Source organism: Ailuropoda melanoleuca, chromosome 1 (genome assembly GCF_002007445.2).
Source record: "Ailuropoda melanoleuca isolate Jingjing chromosome 1, ASM200744v2, whole genome shotgun sequence".
Classification (NCBI taxonomy): Eukaryota; Metazoa; Chordata; class Mammalia; order Carnivora; family Ursidae; genus Ailuropoda; species Ailuropoda melanoleuca.
The window spans coordinates 27,691,480-27,713,411 of record NC_048218.1 but is presented as its reverse complement, the minus strand read 5'-3'; the positions used below and the strand labels follow the sequence as shown (position 1 = coordinate 27,713,411).

Below are 21,932 nucleotides of genomic sequence, written 5' to 3'. Positions count from 1 at the left end.
CTTGTGTTCCCTCTCTCGCTGGCTGTCTCTCTCTCTCTCTGTCAAATAAATAAATAAAATCTTTAAAAAATAAAAATAAAAAATAATAAACATGAGAATACATTGTATAGAAAGTTCAGATCACAAATGATTGAAAGTGCAACTCTAATAACAACTATAACAAAAACAATGATGATTTATAATGAATTGAAACAGCTTTCAGAAAAGTCAGCTCTGGAATGGGAAGAGAAAACAGAATTCATTTTTTCCAGTGGTTCGTCACAGCATTGTCTCCAAGTCCTGTGAGCTTGTGCTCACATAACACCCTCTGTGTTCAACACTGACACGCAGAGGTTAGATGACAAAACCTGTTTCATTGAGAAAGGGACCGCTTCTTCCAAGGATACCAAAAACTAAATATTTGTTTCCATTTGTTTGTTTCCGTTTGTTTGTTCTTAAGTTGATGTAATATTTAAGGGAAGAAAAGGAAAACTTTCTATCAATCCATCCATGTTGAGCGAACATTTCAATCTATGTCAAAGCAAAAGTCAGCAGGCGTCATGTCTTTGAAGCTTTCTATAAGGTGACATATTAAATCAGTATCCTCAAAAGGGATCTCTGAGGAGCTATGGGTAAAAGGTATATAAAAAATGCTTCTAAGACAAATTCACAAAAAAGATGGAAAAGAACATTTATTTATTTCCAAGAAAAGTAGCAATTATTGTAAACCAACAAAACCCCAAACAGAAGAATCCCCAAAGTAAAAATGTACCAAATAAAGAGAAATAAGGAATGAGCAGAAATGGAGAGTGGCACGTAGGCATTAAGGGAAAAAGTGTCCTGAGGTAGTGCTATTATTTCAGCAAAAATAAGTGAACATGTTCATACTGAAAAATATGACTAGAAATCAGTAAGTCAAGTAAAAGCAAAAATATAACACTTGGCTTTTTCTTTGGATAAGTGGCATTTTAAATACAAAAATTCAAAAAGATTATCATTGTATAAGTTATCTCTCAGCCCAATCTTCATGGTGAATTATTCCAAACGAAACATTAGTCATTTTAAAAACAACAATAAAGGCTATAAATACTATATGGAAAGAAATATCCTTATAGCTGTAGACCACACATTAATCTTCACTGCTAAGAGTTAGATATGAAGGTGATTGTAGACAGTTAAGATGTATTTTCATAAAATAACTCAGTAGCTAAGCAGTAGAGTGAAAAAAGGGAGATTCAAATTAGAAGACATGTTATTTTCAAAATAGAAGAACTTGTTTAATTATTTGAGTATAAATGTTATTACATCTCAGAAGAACAGTATAAAATCCCAGGCCTCACACCCTAGCGAGGGTGAGAGATCAGGACAGTAATTATCATATAATGTGGGGTGCCACAGGGAAGCTCCAAGCAGGGAACGCCATCCCCCACGTGAAGAATCATGGAAACTGCAGATGGAAGGACACATTTCAGCTGCACTGAATTACGGGTTTGCATGGAGCTTGGGCAAAACCTCCTGACTGTGCATAAATAATGAGCGTACAGAACAACAAAGTGTCAGAAAAGTACTCAGGATCCTTAGAGTCATGATTAGCGTTCTAGTCACTAGGAGAGTTTAAAAAAAAAAGAAAACTTCTGGCCTTACTCTATGCTCATTAAACCAATATCTTCAGGAGTTGAATTCACAAATCTGAATTAGAGAACACAAAACAAAAAACATGGAAGTTCCTTATTTTGACCACCTACATATTTAACCCAGTGAGAGAATTAATAAATTTCGCTGAATATACACCTGGGTCTTGATCTTATTCACTGTTTAAGCCCATTCCAATAAGGATTCTGTATAAATTTCCCTTTGCCAAGGTTACCTGGGGTCTCCACTTCACTAATACCAGTGACAATGTTAATTCCTCATCCACATTGGCTTTCCTTCATTCTGGCTGTGCATAAACCCAGAGTGATCTCTTTCTATATCTATGATTTGCTCTTCCCCCTTCAGAATGCTTTAATGACTTCCTCTTTCTCTAAATACTACTTTAAACAGACTGAAGTATTTGGCCCTGCCCTATATCTCCAGACAATCTGTCATCCTTCCATTTGCTTTCTTTGATCAAACTGTATTAGCCTTCCCTCATTTCTTCAAACACCGAACACCTCCAAATGATCAAATGAATGGTCTGATGATAATTTTTTTGCCGCAAAAGTTTTCACTGATCATGCTGATAATGAAATTGTTGTTTTATAGTCTTACCATCTATTATACTCAGACTTAAATTTTTCACTCTGTGCCCTGTACTTGGCACAATTTTAATTTCCACAATTATGCCCTCTTGCGTATCAATACTCTCTTCCTACAGTTCCATCTAGACCAAGGATCAGTGAAATGTTTTGTAAAGAACCAGAGAGTAAACAATGTAGGCTTTGTGGGCCAAGAGGAAAATTGGGCAACTATCCTTGTCACAAGACAATCTTTTGTATATTTTATATTTTACACTTAAAAATGTAAAAAATATTTATAGCTCACGCAAAATCAGGCAGCAGAACAGATTTGGTACATGGGCTGTAGTTTATCAATGTCTGACCTAGATACATGACTTTAAACATGATCTACAGGCTTATGATTTTCATACTCACATCCTAGCCAAGTCATCTTCTTGTTGCCTACTTGATATATCCACTTGAATTCTAATAGGCATCTCAATTTAATGTACGGGGGAAAAGTAAAATCAATAACACACATGTATCTATCTACAGCTCTAGAACTTAGAATCTATCCCATGCCATCACACCTTCCCCATCTCAATAAAAGACTATAACCATGTCCCTAAATCTAAACACTTGATGGTTTCTTGATCGGTAAATCCCGTCAGGTCTATCTTCCAAATAACTTCTAATTTCAAACAATTTTACAACTTTATTGCTACAACTTTTAGCAACTTTATTGCTACAATCACAATCCCAACCACCACATCCTTCATCTGAACAAGTGAAATAGTCAACTGAATAATCCCTCTTACCCCACCACTGTATCCCTCACCAGTAGTACACCCTTCATACTGCCCATGGAAGGAACTGTGCAAGAGTAAATCTAATTATATCACATCTCTATCTTAAATCTTTCAATTGATTTGTTTTCTATCTAAACATTGGTTAAAAAATCCTAATTAATCTGGTCCCTTATAGCCTCTGATCTCAAGTCTCTCCCATGCCTTTCCTTCATTCTAGCCAAACTGGCCTGCACTCCCCAAAAATATCAAGCTGATTTCTATTTCAGAACCTTTATATTTGCTATTCCTTCTGATTGGAACACCTGGGATCTTCGAAGTACCCCACTTTGTCTTTTCATTCCAATCTCAACTGAAACATCAACTCCTCAAAGAAAATTCTCTGACCTCCCCATAGTTGGATCACTGCCTCTCCACATGCCAGTTATACTCAACTATACTATCACATTTAGTCTTCTTCATAGTAGTACGCTTCATCGCCCTTCATAGCACTGCCTGGGTTTTATATTCGGGTGCCTTCCTCTTCTCTCCCTTTCTACTACATTATCACCACTTGGGGCTCTGCCTTCCTTGCTATAACCCCAGCATCTGGCATACAGCAGGACTCTATTCTGATTACCTTGTCTACTGTGCATATGCTAAATCTTTTGACTAATTTTTGTTACGCTATTTCTCTTCCTCTCTGTATTTCTCTCCCTTCTTATCTCTCTTCTGGCTTTCTACTCATCTTTAAAATTTATATCATTCTGTGTCCTCAGAATTTCTCCATTACATGGTAAGAGCTTAATTTCCTCAAAAACAAAACAAAACAAACAAACAAAAACCACACTACTTTGGCAAAAAAGACAGAAGATAGAAGAATACAGTCAATGTTGTTTAGTATAAAAAGATACAGCCTTACCAGGAAGACAATTCCACCTATAAACAAACAAACAAAAGCACTGCTAGTTATTCCTTGTTTCCAGATTTGAAGCCAGCAAGTTTTTCTACTTTCAAGCATCCTTGACCATAGAGATGAAAGACATATACTTAGAGCTATTAACTAATTACCACTGTCTACATTTAGGTTCTAGAAGCACAATTTAATATGGTATCAATTTATGTGATAATAATTCAAAAGCAGTTTTATCAACATTTTCCAACAGAACAAATGTCTTTTCTAATTAGCATCTTCAATTAAGTACCTAAATCTAATGAAGAATAAGTTATACATTATGCTAAATTTTCACTGGCTCACTATTCTAGAAAGCTTTCAAATTAATTAAAAACAAGATACTCAGTAATGGCAAAGAGAAAGAGATAAAAGCTTGTTTTAATCAATTTAAATTAGAACTTAACATTGCTTTAATATACCAGTTTATAGTTAACTGCAAGAGTAATAAAGCAAAATTATTGAGTCCTAAGTAGTGACCAATGTATAATCTGAAAACTCAAAATGATTAGCAAAAAGAAATCTCAAGATCCTTCAATAGCTTCCCACATCACTCCAAACAAAAGCCAAAGGCATTAAAATGTCAAGTAAGACTCTACATAGTCTCTATCCCTTCCTTTCTATTCTGTTATCTCTCAGATCTTCTACCCACCACCACCACCACCCCTCCAAAATGCCACATGTGCTTTGCTCCAGCCACATTAGTTTCTCAGCTCTTCCTACAAAATACTAGGCATGATCTTGTTCAAGATTTACACACTAACTGTACACTTGCAAGGAATGTTCTTGCCCCAAGTCTCTGTGTGGCTTAGCCCCTAACTACCTTGGCTTTCAATTGCCATCTTCTCTATGAGGTCATTCCAGAATATCCAATTAAAAACTGTCATCTCAAAATTCCCTGTTCCCCATCACTGCGTTATTCTTCACCATCAACCCTGCCATACTTTACACATTTATGTTGCTCATTGTCTGTCATCGGTCTCCCCCAATTAGAATGCAAGCTCCAGGATGGCAGGACTGTTTGTCAATTTTCTTAACTATTTTATCACTAGCATCCAGAATAGTTCCTGGCTCAAGGTAAACACGTTATAAACTTTTGTTGAATAGATGGATATATACTCTGAGCCATCAAGGAGCTTAGAAAGAAGGAAAAGACACAAATGAACAATTACTGCACATATTGAGAAATACTGATAGGGTTGTGTATGGGGACCTTTGAAAACTACAGAAAACAACATCAAAATAATAATGTGGAATCTGGGCAGAGACATAGCTGGGGACATCTGAATTAAGGGACAAAAGGAAGATCGCCAGCTAAAGAAAAAAGAGAAAAGAAGAGCTAACAAAGGAGCATCAGAAGTTACTACAGGAAAAATAAGTTTAAAAAAATCACCATAGAAATAAAAGCATAATATACATTGCATCCCAATTATTATGTCACACACAATTAACTATAAAAACCAAAACTAGTTTATGCTTTGACAAAGCTCTAGTTGATAAAGAGATCACCATGTGACATGGCCAAATAGAAATTTCAGTTCCTAACTTTTGGGGAAAAGCCTTTAGACAAGATTTTGATGATTTAGGGAAGAAAGTTGTTGGATAAGGTACATGTCCCTTAAAGACAAGACCGAGCTTGTCATAGTGGAAAGGTGCCAGATTAATTTTTTTGAAGTCTCTTGAAATCTAAGCTGGCAACTTAGAAAATCATGTGTAATTCATGAGCTTTTTAAAGGAAACATAATAAGTGACAGAGAAGTGATTCTCAAGTGTGTCTTTATAGTGAGGTATGGACAGCATTATAGGTTGAAGAAGTAGAAAGAAACAAAAAGAATTAGGAGTAAGCAGTAATTTCTGCTGAAGACCAGGACATACAGTCTCACTCATGTGACTATTCTGAATTTCTTGACTCCAGTGTCTAGACTCATTAGTTGTTTTGTTCTTTAGTTCGTGCACAAAAACTTAAGTTGCATTAAAAGCACAATGCTAACACTTCATACCATGAGATGGCGATGAGGCTGACTACAAAGTTAAGTGGAGTAGGCTAAGGGCCTGCTTGGAGAAGGAACCAGCTTCCCCAGCCACTCTCCACTTTATTTCTATTTTCTGGTAGGTAAAGTCCTACTAAAAATTTCACAGATTGATTTTTTTAATTTATATTTTATTATTACTAGCATGTATCAGAATACCCTAATTTATATAATTCTCATACCTGCTCCTATCACTTCTCTTTTTTCCCCTACTTAAACTACTTCTATTCCTTTCTCTATCTCTTCAGCTACTATGGCCTCTTTATTATAATTTTAATATACATATGAAATATATATATGTATATGTGGCTGGAGAGAGAGATGAAGCTAGCATTTCCCATAGAAGATAATATCTAATATGAAGTCAAATTCCATAACAAATTCCAAACACAACAAAAATCTCCAATGAAATTTTAATTCTAAACCAAGTCTCCAAAGAGTCTTCAAATATGTAAAAACAGAACATTAAAGCTCAATAAAAACAAATGCTAAGAATACCAGGAAGAGTGTTTTAAATATTTTTTCCTAAATAAATTCAATTTTTAGAGGGTGGTAGAACTTTCATTAAGATGAGATTTTCCGTAAAAAACAAATTAAATAAAATAAATGGGAAATAAAACACACACTTTATTATGCTGCATGGTGAGACTACTTTTTTAAATATTGTGAATGAATTCCACCTAAAGATTAGATGATACTATATAATTTCAGTAGAAAGTGGTATCAATTACCATGTTCTTCCCCCATAAAAATGGAATATTCTAAACTAGCCTTTTTTTCTATGGCGATGGCTTTGACAATCAGGAAGACAGCTTAAAACACTGAAACAAAATGCAGTGACTTCATTTTAAACCATCTAATCTCTAAGTTGTGAAGAGAAATCCCTTTCTATGGGAAAAAGAAATGTTATTAAGAGAGCTTTCCAAAGCAAGTCTTTACAATTAGATATTTATGATATCACCTCCCTTACCTCATGGGCTTCCATGCAGGTTGCATAAAAGAACATACACTGACTTCTTTTAAGAATATAACCTTCAGATGTCTGGAAAGAATTTGAAATGCATGGATTCTCAAAAATCCAAATTCTGAGGGCAAGATCTCAAAAAGTGTTATTATCTTTAAAGTAAATCCACTGTGTTCTTAAACCACTACTTTCCCTATTTACCATATAACATGACTTTTTCAAGCTACGTAAATGATGTGTTACATATAATGTCTAAGAATGGCTAGCTTTTTCTTGTTGCTGTTGTAAGTTTAAGAAGCTCTTAGGAGTTATTGTTAGAATTTAAATGTTGTTGGGGTGAATATTTATGGGAGTCTTAAGTATTGGATTGTTGCATTTGTATATTAAGAAGCTTAAATCAAACACTAAAACTGGACATAAACAATTCTGCTACAGACCAACTTATACACATATATATTGTTAACTAGCACAAAGGAAAATTCTTTACATTTGATAAGGAATGCCAGAAACATTAAGACTTCTATTAGATAGTAGAGTTCAATTTTACCACCACTTAGCCTGATGATATTTTAAGGTCAATTCCCCTGGGATACACAAACAATCATCATTCAATATTGACTGCCAAATGTTTGAGCTCACCTCTCTTAAAACAATATTCAGTTATAAGATGAAAACAATTTACCCAAGCAACCTGGGAAAACATAAACTCTGGGTGGTATTAAGGTCGTTTGAGGTGATTATTTCTCATCTCTGTAATGATTCTAAGATATTAAAATTCATAGATCATACGATCTGAGAAATTCTAATTGAAAAGCTGTAGCTATAAACCTTCACTCAAAGTTGTATACCATCTTCATTTACTGACAGAATTACACAATCATTTAAATTTCTTGAATGAAACAAAAAATGAGGGAAACAAAAATAAAGCTTTTGGGCCACACTGGGAAAAGATTTCAAAAGAGAGAGAGAAAGAAAAAGAGATGGAGAAAGAATTCTTTAGCCATCGTTCCATCCACCCATCTACCCATCCATCCTTTAAAAGTTTTTTTTCCTATCTCTCTAGAAAAAAAAAAGTAGATGTGTGACAGACACAAAACACAGGTGATTGGCTTAGTATGATTAAATATGATTCCACAGTAATATAGTTTAACAACTTGCAAAACAGGACAATCAAATGATTTACTTTTCAAAATTTTACCCCTTCACTAAAAAAATCATTTTACAATGAAAATCATGAAACTAAAGATCATAACTGCTGAATATTATCAAATCTTATTTTTTTGAATGCTTAATACCTAACCCTAATTCTGGCCATGAAACCAAACATAATTTGATTTGTCCTCAAAGTTTAAGTTTGCTGCATGAGTTCAACTGGCTTCTTCAAAATTTCTTACATCTAGCATCAGGGTTGGAATTTCAGCATGTAAATAATCACAGGAACCAAACTGACCAAAATTCTCTGTGTATTCATGATAACATATTAAAAATATTACTATATTTAAGCCTTTTATTAGTCACAAAAATCAGGAAAATAGCACTAATTCAAAAACTACGACAAACTTGTTTTTGGAAACAGACTGACATATACATTCCATTCTTCTTGTTATTATCCTTAATAGTACCAGAAAAAATAGCACTCCTTTATTAAAACCATTAAGATAGGAATATATTTTTAAGAACTGACAAAAAATATTTTTGAATGCTTTACTTGTTTTTTAAAGTCAAAATCATATCTTTACTTTTAATTAGCATTCACCTTAATTCCAAACTGCCTTATTCTGCCTTTATATTCAATGCATCTCAGTGACTGATTTTTTCTTGATATTTTATATAAATTACACCTTTACCTTAATATACATCTCCTATTATTACTCGAACATACTGTTATAGAAAGAAAGAAATGGGATTGCTGAGTTTGGAAGTAATTTCTCAGTTCTAAACATAATAACTATTGCAGGGACCTCCCAGAATCTTGTAAATCATTTGGTCTCTCCAGTGCCTCCCTACAGTCCCTCTTGCCAGTCAGCATTTCCATGGCTATAACTGTTGTGTTACAAATTATAACTAGACATGTTAAATGTCAGGTCAGTTTTCTCTAGATTATCCCTAAAGGCAATGTATCATATTTGGAAATGTGTATATTTACAACTGTGATAGTTCTTTTATTTTTCATAAATATTTCATTTTAAAATAGTTTTAGATTTACAGAAAACTTATAAAGATAGTACAGAAAGCTCCCATATACCCCACACCCAATTTCTTCTATTAACATCTGTGACAGTTCTTTTAAAGACAAAATATATCTGAACAATTATGTTACTTGTTTTATTTGCATAATAAATATATTTTCTTTTTAAAAAGTCACATATATTCCACTTTATCTTAAGGATTGGCTTTATTTTAAAAAATGGATTGGCTTTATTTTTATTTACTTGGTAGTTTCTAATGTGCAAACCACCTAAGCAGCATAAAAATGGGCAACGTCCAAGTGAGGGAATGCTGCTCTAAGGATACGTATCTATTATTCCATAAGTCAGAAGTAGGGAAACAGACTACTCAAGCAGATGCTTTTCTTGAGTGATGTAAAAAATTGACGAGGGGTATCTACCTGATTGCAGCCCACTGCCCATTCCTTTCTTCTTATTTGACCATGATGCCCCTAGAGAGATCATCAGCCAACACTCTTACTTAGAATTCAGGATGCATTTCCTATAACATGTTTGTTGTAAGTGGTGGTTGCACACAGTTGAATTAATACTGAGTATGATGCTTTATGTACATTCTAGAACATGTAGATTTTTGCCTTCTGTTCCCACAACTTGATTACTATTCCTAACATGGTTTTTATGGGAAAGAACATCCAGATTTCCCAATGACTTACAAATAATTAGCATATAATCTACTGATAAATATGGAGAGCTTATATAAAAATACAATTTAGCTTTGCTATCATCCCTAAGAAATTTAACTTTAGGCAAAAATAATTTTATTACATTTTGCAATGCATATTGTCTATAAGAGTCATACCTCATTGATACATAATCACAACTCTGGACTTTGGAAGTCCCAATAATCAAAGTTTAAGACAAAGCTATAAACAATGTAGAAAAAACTTCATTTATATACTTCAATGCATTATTTTCTTACCAATAGTGAAGTACCATGAAATTTTTATTTAAAAAGATATCCAGTAGTATAAAGTTTTCATTTTAAAACTTTTATCTTTAAATTATGCTTAATTGAATGTCCAAAGGTGAAAAAATTAATATTTAATGAGGCTTATTGATCTAAGTGATAACATGCTGTTTGGGTTGTATTTGAAATTATTAGATTTCCTTATCATGCCTATGAAACCTGCTTCATTCAATCTAGCTACCTAAAGGAAGCAAAAATTCCCTTAATCATAAAATTAAAGCACTCCATTGTGCTATTAAGTTGTTTTGTCCCTTGAATCACTGTCTGTTTTAATTTATTCTTTTAAAAAGAATCTAAATTACTTAACTTTCATTTACCATCACAGGCTTCACTATAGCTAAGCATGGAATTGATTTCAGGGAAAGTTCTTTACAAATGTTGGTCACTATCAAAGAAAAGAATATCCAAGCAATCAATATTGAAGAAAGTATAAAGGGTTTGGACAAATAAAAGAGATGATATTTATTTTTCCTCTAACATTTTAAATATCCAATAAACTATTACCCATTAAGAAAAGCCATAATCCCTGGAAATGATGGCCTCAGAAAGGGCTTTGGCAATCTTGTGTAATACTAAATGTACTGTTGGATCACTATTGCAGAAAAACAGTTGTCCTGCTGCATTTTAGTGATCTGACACATTGCCAGAGGAATAAACAACTCTTTTAGCCAACAAAAATGTGATGTAGCTGCTGCCTACAGATTCTTGTTTTAGATCTGTGGTGAAAAAAAATACTATGTGTATTAAATATGATTTCCTTCCGTTATTTTTATCAAAAAGGAAAAATGAAATAATTCAGCTATATGCTAATATAAATTCTTAATGGCATAAAAGAAAAGGTTTAAAAATCAAAGCCTATTTCATCATTAAAATTTGTTATCTGCATATATGTATATATACCTATTATCACACAAAGATACACGCATTTTTATTTTTGAAAAACATCATCCCATTTCACTTCAAAAATTCATTAAACAAAATTACGTATGGTGAGCAAACAATATTCTTTTCAAACCATCTTTTCAAAACAGTTACTAAACTATTTGTAATATACACAATATTTACTGGATATTTTAGAAACCAAAGGACAAGCAACAACTCTATCACAATTATATAACACCACTCTACACTCTCAATTCTATCTAGAGTAATGCATCAGTCTGTATACCTTTCCTGCTCATAGTTTTCAAGACTTGAAAAAGCAGAAACAATGTCAAAATGGATTCTCCTCCAAGAAAAAAAAAATGCCATAGGGGTCAGCACTTTTTTCATATAAAACACTAAATAGCAAATGTATCTGAAAAGGCAACACACCTCCAAAAATAATACAACACTTTTCACAAAACACATTTCATTGATACTAGCTTTGGCATAAACCACTCCATACAGCTATTGATCAAATCAGCACACTGAAAAACCTTATTACAAAATCTATGGTCCTTTCCTACTCCTCAAATGACACTTCAGGACACCACAATCTTGCAACTCGGGTCTACCATTAATTTCCTACAAACACACTTGGCAGAGCAATGAGAAACGTCAAATTTTTCATGTAATTTCTGAAGAACATCCCACCCTTTAAGAATATGTTCTTGAAATTTAAAAAATTAAAACAAAAACCACTCAAGGAACGAAACAGGGATCCAAAAGCTTCCATTCAAAAATAGAAAACCTTCAAGTAATATGTTCTTGTAAAATTACACACACACACGAACATATCTGTATCTCTAACATCTACCACAACACAGTGAAGCCAATTTGGAGCCATGACTTCAAATCTACAACACCAACTCACACCTAATTCTAGCTCAACTTAACTAATTTGGAAGTATAATACACTTTAACAAAATCCTTGGAGAAAGACTGAAACAAATAGCTTAAAACATCAAACTAAGGATCCACAGAACTTCAGAGTAAAGTGAAACGCATATCCAGCTCTCAAAATATTAAAACATGCTTGCACCTACCTTGGCCTTGTCCATTGCCTTGCTGACCCCAAAGGATCACAGTCATCATTAGCAGTTCCGGAGTCCACGTCCACATTCTTCTAGTAACACTTCCTTGTCTTCTGGCCATTGCATTTTAAACTCTGCATAATCAGTGGGGTAGGCATGAAAAGTATAATAAATTACAACCTTAAAAAAATGTATTACCACTCAAACTCCATATCTAATATGCAATATGTATTTAAATATTATCCTATTACAAGGAGATATATTTGAAAATTATTGTCTCTCTTTGGGATTCTTACAATGATGATTAATATGAAAACTCATTCATCTTTAACCTCATATTCTAAACATTCATCTGAATGATACTTTTCAACAGCAGTCTGCAAAATAGGCCAGTAAGCCTGTGAATATTTAGAAAGTATTACCAAAATATCTACAAGAAATAAGTCAGGCAAAAAATTGTACATGGACACCAGTTATAACTTGTTGAGGTAAATTAATTAATACACATCATCTCTAACACATATACAAAAATGAATTTTCAACACATTTATGTAAGTTTAAAATAAGAATCTCATAAAATATTTTTAATTTAATAGTATTCTAGTTATAGCAGTAACTTTAATTACATAGATTTATCATGTACACAAAACTAATCTTGTATACTTAAAATTGAGAATATATAGAAATCACTAACCATTTGCAATTCCAATATCAGATATATGTATATAAACCACAGGAACTATCATACACACAGAGATAAAATGTGATATCTCACATATAATAAAATATACTTGAGTGCTTGTTTTGACAGTTGTTAATAATGAAAAATTAAAACTCTTAAACATCCACCAAATAGATGTTATTTATTTATATAATTGAATGATATATAATAGCTAAAATGAATACACTTAAGCCACATGAACCAACATGGATAAATGTCAAAATTTAAAAGTTGAGCAAAAATAGCAAGTTGCAGAATGACAGATTCAATACTATAGTGATATATATTTTATATGGAAAGGTAAAATTGTTAAAACTTTATTTTTGTATATGCATAAATATGTACTTCAACATAATGCTGCATAAGAATGGTAAACACTTCCATTGCCCAAATTAGGAAATTACAAGATTGCAATTTAAATAGTTATCAAGAGGGGTCCCTGGGTGGCTCAGTCAGTTGAGCATCCAACTTGATCTCAGCTCAGGTCATGATCTCAGGGTCCTAGGATCAAGCCCTGCGTTGGGCTCCCTACTCAGGGAGGAGTCTGCTTGAGATTCTCTCTTCCTCTCCTTCTGCCCACCACAATAAATAAATTTAAATAAATACATAAATAGTTATCAAGAGGAAACTTTACTCAAAGATTATCCCAAATCCCAACTTTTCCATAATTGACAAAATATGGAGCTAAGGAAAGTAAATTTAATGATTTCCAGAATAAGCCCTGTATTCAAAATGCTACATAATCATAATTTTAGCAAACTTGGAAGGGAATCTAGGCATCCAGAACTTTTCTTTCTCCCTTTCTCCCACATTAAGAGAGAAGAAGACTTAATTACTCATTTAAGTACTCGCCCACCTAGGCACCCCAAACCCATCCTGCTCATTTTAAACGAGCGAACAGTCCAAGAAGGTTGCAATGACATCTCCAGTCTCAAGTGTAATAATACAATGATGACAGAAGATGATAGTATTAGCACTAATATTTCTTGAAAAATTTTTAAATTCTACATTATTTTACTCTGCTAAATGACTTGTATTTCTTGTCTCATTAAGTTCATACAGAAACCCTCTGAACAAAGCAATTTAAAAATTACCATTTCATAGCTAAGAAAACAGAGGCTTAGAGAAAAGCCAAAGAATTCTCAAGCCATATGATTTGTAGCCACCATTGTTGTGATTTGAGCCAAAACAAGAGTGACCTCAGAGCCTAGGCTCTGAACAATGGATTACTAAGCAGAAATGTAGCCCTAGATATAACTGCAGTCCAGCAATCCTTCCAAAAAGAATACTGAGAAGGAAAAAGATCTCCTGCATATTGAACCTCACATATTTATTCCAAATAAACATCTTCAAATTGAAAATCATGAATACCACTCAAATCAATTGAATGGTTAACAGTTAATCTCTAAAAGAACCAACACTTTCCAGAGAAATATGGGGTGTCCAGGGCAAATCTCTAATCCCCTGCCAACACACAGTAACATTACTAATAATTTTACATTGAAGAATAAGATGAGTAATATTTTAAAAGAGCAAAGGAGCTCCTGGATGGCTCAGTCAGTTAAGCATCTGCCTTCAACTCGGGTCATGATCCCAGAGTCCTTGGATTGAACCCTGCAACGGGCTCCCTGCTCATCAGAGAGCCTGCTTCTCCCTCTGCCCATCACCCTGCTTGTTCTCTCTCTCTCTCTCTCAGACAAAAGAATAAATAAATCTTAAAAAAAAAAAAAACGCAAAGGTGATGCCTGGTTATTTGTTTAGGGAGCAGGGTAGGAGATTGTTGCCAAAGGCCAACCCTAGTGGGGTGCAGGTGCACTTGTATGATACATGTACATGTTCTTTTAACCACTAATTTGCAGATCTTTGTCCCCTTCTAATCACTGTATAACCATTTTTTTTAATTTGATATATTTATTTGAGAGAGAAAGAGAGAGAGCAAGAGAGAGCACAGAAGCAGAGGGAGCAGCAGCAGAAGAAGCAGGCTCCCTGAGGAGCAAGGAGCCCGACACTTGGGGCTCGATCCCAGGATACTGGGATCATGGCCTAAGCCAAAGGCAGATGCTTAATTGACTGAGCCACCCAGTCTGCCCCGCTGCATAACCATTTTTATCTGGTACCAGCAATGTCAAAATTCAGATTTAAATCACCCTTCAATGGATTGCTTTGGCAAATTTGTTCTTATTTAATATTTCCTGAACTTCTGCTAGTCTACACACAGTACCCAATTTAAATGGTGCCTTTTTTAAAATATATCTTCTGTATAGAATTGAGGCAGTATCTGAAAAATCTAAAAACACTCTTCAGAAAGGATTAGCATGTAAAACACCAGTTCCACTATTTATTTTAGTAAAATTCTAAAGAGCAGATGGCTTTCAAATTGTTATTATAATTTTTTTAAAAAATGAAACCTTCTTAAGTTGATGTTTATGGAAAACTAATATTTTATAAATGCCAAGTTACTATGATGTGTTATCTATTGCTGTTCCTGCCATTCTATAAATACAAAAATCATAATTTTTATGAAACTTTTATATAAAGTGCTCACATAATGTAAAATTAATATGTTTCTCCATTTTTATGAAAGAAAAACAAAATAACTTTAAAAAAGTATGCTTGATGAACCAGAAAATAAAGTAACATTTACCATAAAGATATGTCATAGAATTCTCTAAATCTTTTTTTGTAACACTCTTTTCATGCATTTGACAATATAAAGTATATGAGGAATACTGGCTTTAAGTACTTTTACTTGTTACTCTTTAAAGATTGGAATAAGTCCTAAAATGTGCATAATTGAGTCCATTGTGCTTTTCTGTCATAAAATAGATTTGATATTCCCTAAGCAGAGAAGACTTTAAGACTTCAGATTGATAATGACTATATAAAACACCTTGACTCAATAGTGTTCACCTGACTATCTTAACGTTGAAGGTCACCAAAGGAAAAAAAATAGATGCTGAGAATGTATTGCATGTTATTTCTTGTTATATATAATAGCAAAATTAGTTGGGTTGTGCAAGGACTTTGGAGCAAACAGCACTAGGAGATGGTGTCATAGAGTACTGAGGCTTCTCAGTCTATTGTCTGATGATGCCCACAGTGATAGCATCTGATCTGAGGGAGGCTTCATACCTACAGGCACCAACTAGGGAGGGAAATCCTGAATTAAGGATCCTAGCTATAGAACACCTACCATCAACACAAGTCAAAATTTCCATACAGACCATCCCTTATCTCTGCAAGCATTATCTCTGCAACTTCTAAGATCTTCTGCCCTCTCCCAGTAGTTCTATTTCTAATGTGGATCTTCTAGATGTTCTCTTCCACCCCAGCCAGTAGACCCGACCAGCCATCCTAGATTGTATGTACATGTGAAATTTGTTTTTAAGTGAAATCTTTCTGAATCCAGATACGTAATGCCCCAGACTTGACATTTCATTGTCATCCATAGGCAGGAGCTACGGTCAGCTTTTATAGCAGCTTCTTTAAAAAAAAAAAAAATCTTCTCTGGAACGAAGTTTCCTTGCAAGACTGTCTCTTGGCAATAGTCCTCTTTGCTGAAGTGCTTCTCAAGTGAGAGAGTTGGGCAGTGCCAGCAAACCTCCAGGTTGATGTTCCTTTTGCTTAATTTCTCCATTTAAAAGCAACCTCTTGGATCACCCTTTTAAAACTAGAGACCAAAGAATCAAATGGGATCAGGAAGTGACCATAGCTCACAGGTCATCAATTCCTCTTCTCAGCATATTATAGGAACACAATCTAAGCCAGAAAAACATAGAGCCCATTACAGCTCTTGAGTTCCAGTTATTAACATTGATTTTTTTCAATGGGAAATTTTCATTAGAAGCCATCACATGACTTACATTCAGTAATAACTTAGATTAAGATATATATTGGAGCCTCACTTTAACATTGTCCTTGGACTAGGTGCCAGAGTCATTTTTAAAAGGGTCCTTTTTGACATTAGTAAATTCTTGTAGGTAGGATCTATCTCAGTTCAAAATGTATCTGATATGCAATGGTGATGGCCAAAGTCCTGTAAAATCCAAATTAATATTGCAATATGTGTAAATTTAAGTGTAGATATAATACATGATACATTTGTATTTATTTATTCTATTTTTTAACAGGATAAAACTTGGAAACTGAAAATATTACTCTAGGCCAACATCTTTAGAATAAAAAGCCCAGGCAATGATAAGAAACTTAGATGCTGACCCTGTTTGATATCTTTGATGAATTAATTAATCTCTTTAAGATTCAGTCTCTACATATGTGATAAAAGAAAAAAAATCTCTAAAATTCCTGTAAGTTAGAAAGTATTAAAATTATACCATGTCATTAGTTCAGGGAGACTGATAAATCATTTGCTTTCAGCATTTAAAAAAAAACAAACATCCAGGGGCGCCTGGGTGGCACAGCGGTTAAGCGTCTGCCTTCGGCTCAGGGCGTGATCCCGGCATTATGGGATCGAGCCACATCAGGCTCTTCCACTATGAGCCTGCTTCTTCCTCTCCCACTCCCCCTGCTTGTGTTCCCTCTCTCGCTGGCTGTCTCTATCTCTGTCGAATAAATAAAAATAAAATCTTTAAAAAAAAAAATCTTAAAATGTAACACAACATGCAATTCTGTCCCAAAGTGTGGCCCACAAAGATTCTGCCTCAGAATAAGGCAGATACCTGGTAAAATGTATAGTCCTACATATCACTGTGAACACACTAAATCAGAATCTTTGAAGATGAAGCCTTGGAATATACATTGTAATAAATCCTCCAAATGGTTAGTTTTTAGTCATAAAGCTGGTTTATACCATCACACTTAAAAATCATACATAAATAGATTTAATAAAAATCCAATCTTTCTAATCTTAATGATAGAAAGCTTTATATTCAGACTGACTTTTCAAAAAAATGCAATGTTAAATAGTGATGAATCATCTTTGTCTAATTTTAAATAAATATGACCAAGGGACCTAAAACAAGTTTAGCGGTTATCTCCCTATTGTTTGAGATCCCAAAGGAACCCGAGGGGCCTAAAATCTCCCCAGAGAGGCTGAGTGATTATCTTCCTAAACACTGTGGAATTACTGAAGTAGCATATCACCAATGCTGCATATCCTGATATCCTCTCAAGCGGACTTGAAGATAAACCATCTCCAGACTAGATTGCCTGACCTTGTTAAGGTAGGACAAGGAGACTTTGAGCTTTGGAAACTAGAGGAAGTGAACAGTCCATGGACACCACTGGATCTAGTGGTCTTAAACTGATTAATTCACCCAACACATAGGTGTCAGATACTACACTAGTTCCTGAATTACACTGATGAACAAGAAAGCCAGGGTCCCTACACTCTTAGGGCTTAAATTCTACAGAGAAAGTCAGGTGTAGAAACCTAATTAAACAAAGAAAAGAAATCATTACGAAATGTGTTTATTTGCAAAATCAAACCAAGAACTGGATGAAAAACAACAGTGGGGATGGTGGGGGCGACATCTGATAGAGTAGACTTCAACCACTTCTTTCAGGTGATAATATTTAAGCTCAGATCTGAAAACAAGTGCTAGGTTTGCATACAGTTGGAAGAATCTCTCAGGAAATGAGACCAGAATTTTCAAGGGCCCTGATATGAGGATGATCTTGGCATGTAGAAGTAATTAGAAGTTATGAAATCTCACTGGACTAGAGCACGAAGAAAAGACTGATGTGATGTGACTAAAAGATAAGATGTGATATCACACAGAGCTATATCGGTAACGGTATAGAAAGTGGTTTTTAAGTCCAAGTACATTCGAAAAGTAGGAAGAGATATGAACTGATAAACATTTGAAGATATAACTTTTGTTTCTATGTAGCTAATAGAGTATAGGGAGTTAAGGATAAAATTAGGTAGACTAATGATGAGACAGGATAACAGAGTAGGTAAAAAAAGATCTGAATCTGGCCAGACTGAACATCAGAGATAAAAATCAGTGGGAAAATTCTAGATATATTTGGCAACAATATTTTTTAAATGAATGTTGGATTGTGTATTGCAGAATACAGAGGGAAAACACAAAAAAGACCACTAAGCTTCTGGCTTATTAACCTGAATGGTTAGCAGTGCCATTTTCTAGGACATGTTTTCTCCAAAGTTTCCATACATGGTGTCAAGTGAGGCATGGACTTACAGACGTTAAGTCTGGGACAGGCTCTAAAACTAGAAATTACTAGTTCTTTAGTAGAGAAATGGTGTTTAGAACTTAGAGAGTATGTATGTGTATAGAGAGCAGAGATTAGGATGACACCCAAAGAAATATCAATACTTAGTAGTAATGAGTAGAGGAACAGAAACACATTGTCCTATTAATGATGGGGAAATGGACCTCAGGATATTTGCAAGGGAGTCCTACAGATGAACCATGACATCTGAACTCAAAATGGTGGAAAATGAAGAGGGCAGGGTACAAATGAATTGTGAAGAAATAGCAAAAGCTGTGACCTAGGATGAATGTCAATGAAGATGAAGAATTGTAGGAATGCGGATACCTGAGCAAATGAGTTAAAACAGGACTGATGTCCAGATGGTGGAATATTTGGCATTAAGATCTTGATGGTCCACATACTGTTACAGAAAAGGTAGATTTGGCCATGAAGTGGTAACTAAAGTGGAGGAAGGGAAAAAAAGCAATGGAGATAAGGATGTCAAGGAGTGAAGAGGGGACTTTGATGGTCCTTCCATCTGGATATTGAAGTCATTGAAATTGAAAACAGGACTTAGCTGAAGAAGATTTTGAAAAAGGATCTACAGCCTTAAATAAATGACAAGAGTGACTAGGAGATCTGTTGATAACAACAAGACAAAAAGAACATGACCAATATTTTCAAAGCATTTTTGTTTCAAAGGAACTGTAAGACTTGAAACAGGGAGAGAAATTACCAATATGAAAGCTATTATAAAGAATAAGAACAACTTCTGGACATAAGGCATGTGGAGGATGAGAAAAGACCAACCTCTGTGAAGGCACCAGGGAAAGTTATCCTTTGGTATCAACCAAGTTTCATTTTAAGAGAATTAAAAAGGCAATGTTGAACTTAGCAAAAATCACTTTCAACAGTTTCCAGTAGCTTAGTATACTACATTAAATTAAATTTTAACTTAACACAAAGGTATAAATTCCAATGTCATAACATCTCAAAATCGCCCAAACCAGATAATTCCTTTCTAAGTATCTCCTTATACTGTCCAATTACTTTGTCTTATTCAGTTAACAGTATTAGTGCTCTAAAATGCACACACACACACACACTCAGGTGTACATGTCTTATTTAGTTGCAGATCTCATTTTGAAGGGACATGCAAAGTAAACGAATCATCCCATAACCTTCAAGCATGGAGACTTTGAGGAATTACAACATGGCTTTTTATAAAAGAAGTTAACCTGAGTGCAAGAAAACAGAAAAAATGTCCAGCTCTGGAAGTCGACTTAGCTGAGTCATCCTTTGCCACCAACAAGGCATCAAAAAAGTAATACAGGGCTGGCAAAGCCTTTTCAAGGAGGCAGAAGTCACCTATCTGTAAGGTTCAATTCTTAAATGCCTGGTCAAGATATGGCATCTGGATCCGAGTTCAAATTTTATTAAGATGAATACTTGTTAAACTAAAGATCTATTTCAGGAGAAACAGGAAGATATAGTATCTATACTACCAGACAGATGTAACTTGCTTTCCACAAAAATAGCTTGCATCTTTGAATTGTTTTTTTTTTCTCTGACTGAGGTAACTTAGAAATAAGAACCAGGAAATGAGGGGGAAAAAGCTATGAGATGTGCATGGGTGTATATGCATTTGCCATAGATCTTCAACCATTGCACAATCTTAACTATAGACTTCAAGCAAGACAAATATATAACATTTTACTGCAGGGCAAGCACAATAAGTGAAAAAATGAGAATTTGTTAAATCAATATAGATTTACTATAGACATTTAGAATTATGGGAAGCAAGAATTCCCATAGTTCTGAGTGTCTATAGAAGTCCAAGTAATCACTCTCTCTGCCACATGTAGCCATCATGACATTCTGGAAATTCCACAGGACACTTTTTATATATGGATTTGGAAAAGAGAACAGGATAAAAAATGCTTTGTTGTGCTCTGTATTCTACATGCAACATACATTTTGTGCTACATGCTAGTGTTAGATTGTGATTGCCCAAACCTCTACGTGGAAGAGGTAGTTTAATGAGCAATAGTCTGAAAGTTAATGAGCCTGACACTGGTTGACTCAGTTACTAATTGGGTAAATGACCTTGTATTAGTTATTTAAACTCTCCAAGATAAATTATCTTCAGGGCATAATTGAAGAGGCTGGATTCCTTCCACAGGTGACATTTATGTTGATTTCAGTCAACTTGTATCCTGCTAAACTGTAAATTGGACAACACAGAACTTTTTTCTAGACTTCACAATTCCATAAGACCCTTATGTTTATCTTTCCCAATTCAGCAGGAATTATATGAACTAAATGAATTTATGTAGCATTCATTATTTTAATAAACTATATCCAAGCAGTTCCATGAAGTTCTAAGCTCATTAAAGGGCCTTGATGTGGAATGTAGAGAGGATGGTCACCTCCCTTCATTCACACCTTCCAGCTGCCTTCAATGCCTTGAAGTTTATTTACACTCAAAAATTAGCATCCAGAGAGAGCTTACCTAAATGAGAAATCGGGCTAATTCCTCAATAAAAGTGTTCTAGAATAATAAATGCATTTCTGGTCAAAGCACTGGGATTCTGGAAATAACCATTTTCCTGACGAGGCACAGGAACTCTGACTGTAAAAAGTTGGTATACGATATCTGCCAAGTTCAAATGAGCTTCATTTTTAAGGGCCTTCTTCTAGGGCCAAGTATAATGACTCAAATTAGTGAACTTAAAAATTGTTTTAAAATGCTTGTTGGAGACATTTCAAAGTATGATCTGAGATTTATCACTCTTACTTTTGCTGAATTCAATGTGCCACCACGATTTAATCAGATTAATCAAGTACCATAAACTGAAACACACTGCTCCTTACAATCACCTTCAGAACTTCTAAACAGCTCAAACCTAGAAGATATACTTTTAATAATAATGCACTTGAGTGCATAAGTTTTATTTAACATAGTTGTTTATA

General features: G+C 34.3%; 1 protein-coding gene across 14 annotated transcripts in view; it reads right to left on the bottom strand.

Annotated features, from left to right (window-relative positions):
* ROBO2 (roundabout guidance receptor 2) overlaps positions 1-21,932 on the bottom strand; it is a 1,624,218-nt gene that overhangs the window by 1,588,461 nt on the left and 13,825 nt on the right. For all 14 annotated transcript variants that reach the window (XM_034656798.1, XM_034656814.1, XM_034656802.1 and 11 more), the window contains exon 2: positions 12,071-12,192. In XM_034656798.1, the coding sequence (XP_034512689.1) occupies positions 12,071-12,179 (109 nt within the window). In that variant the 5' untranslated portion in view covers positions 12,180-12,192. The remainder of the gene's footprint in view (positions 1-12,070; positions 12,193-21,932) is intronic.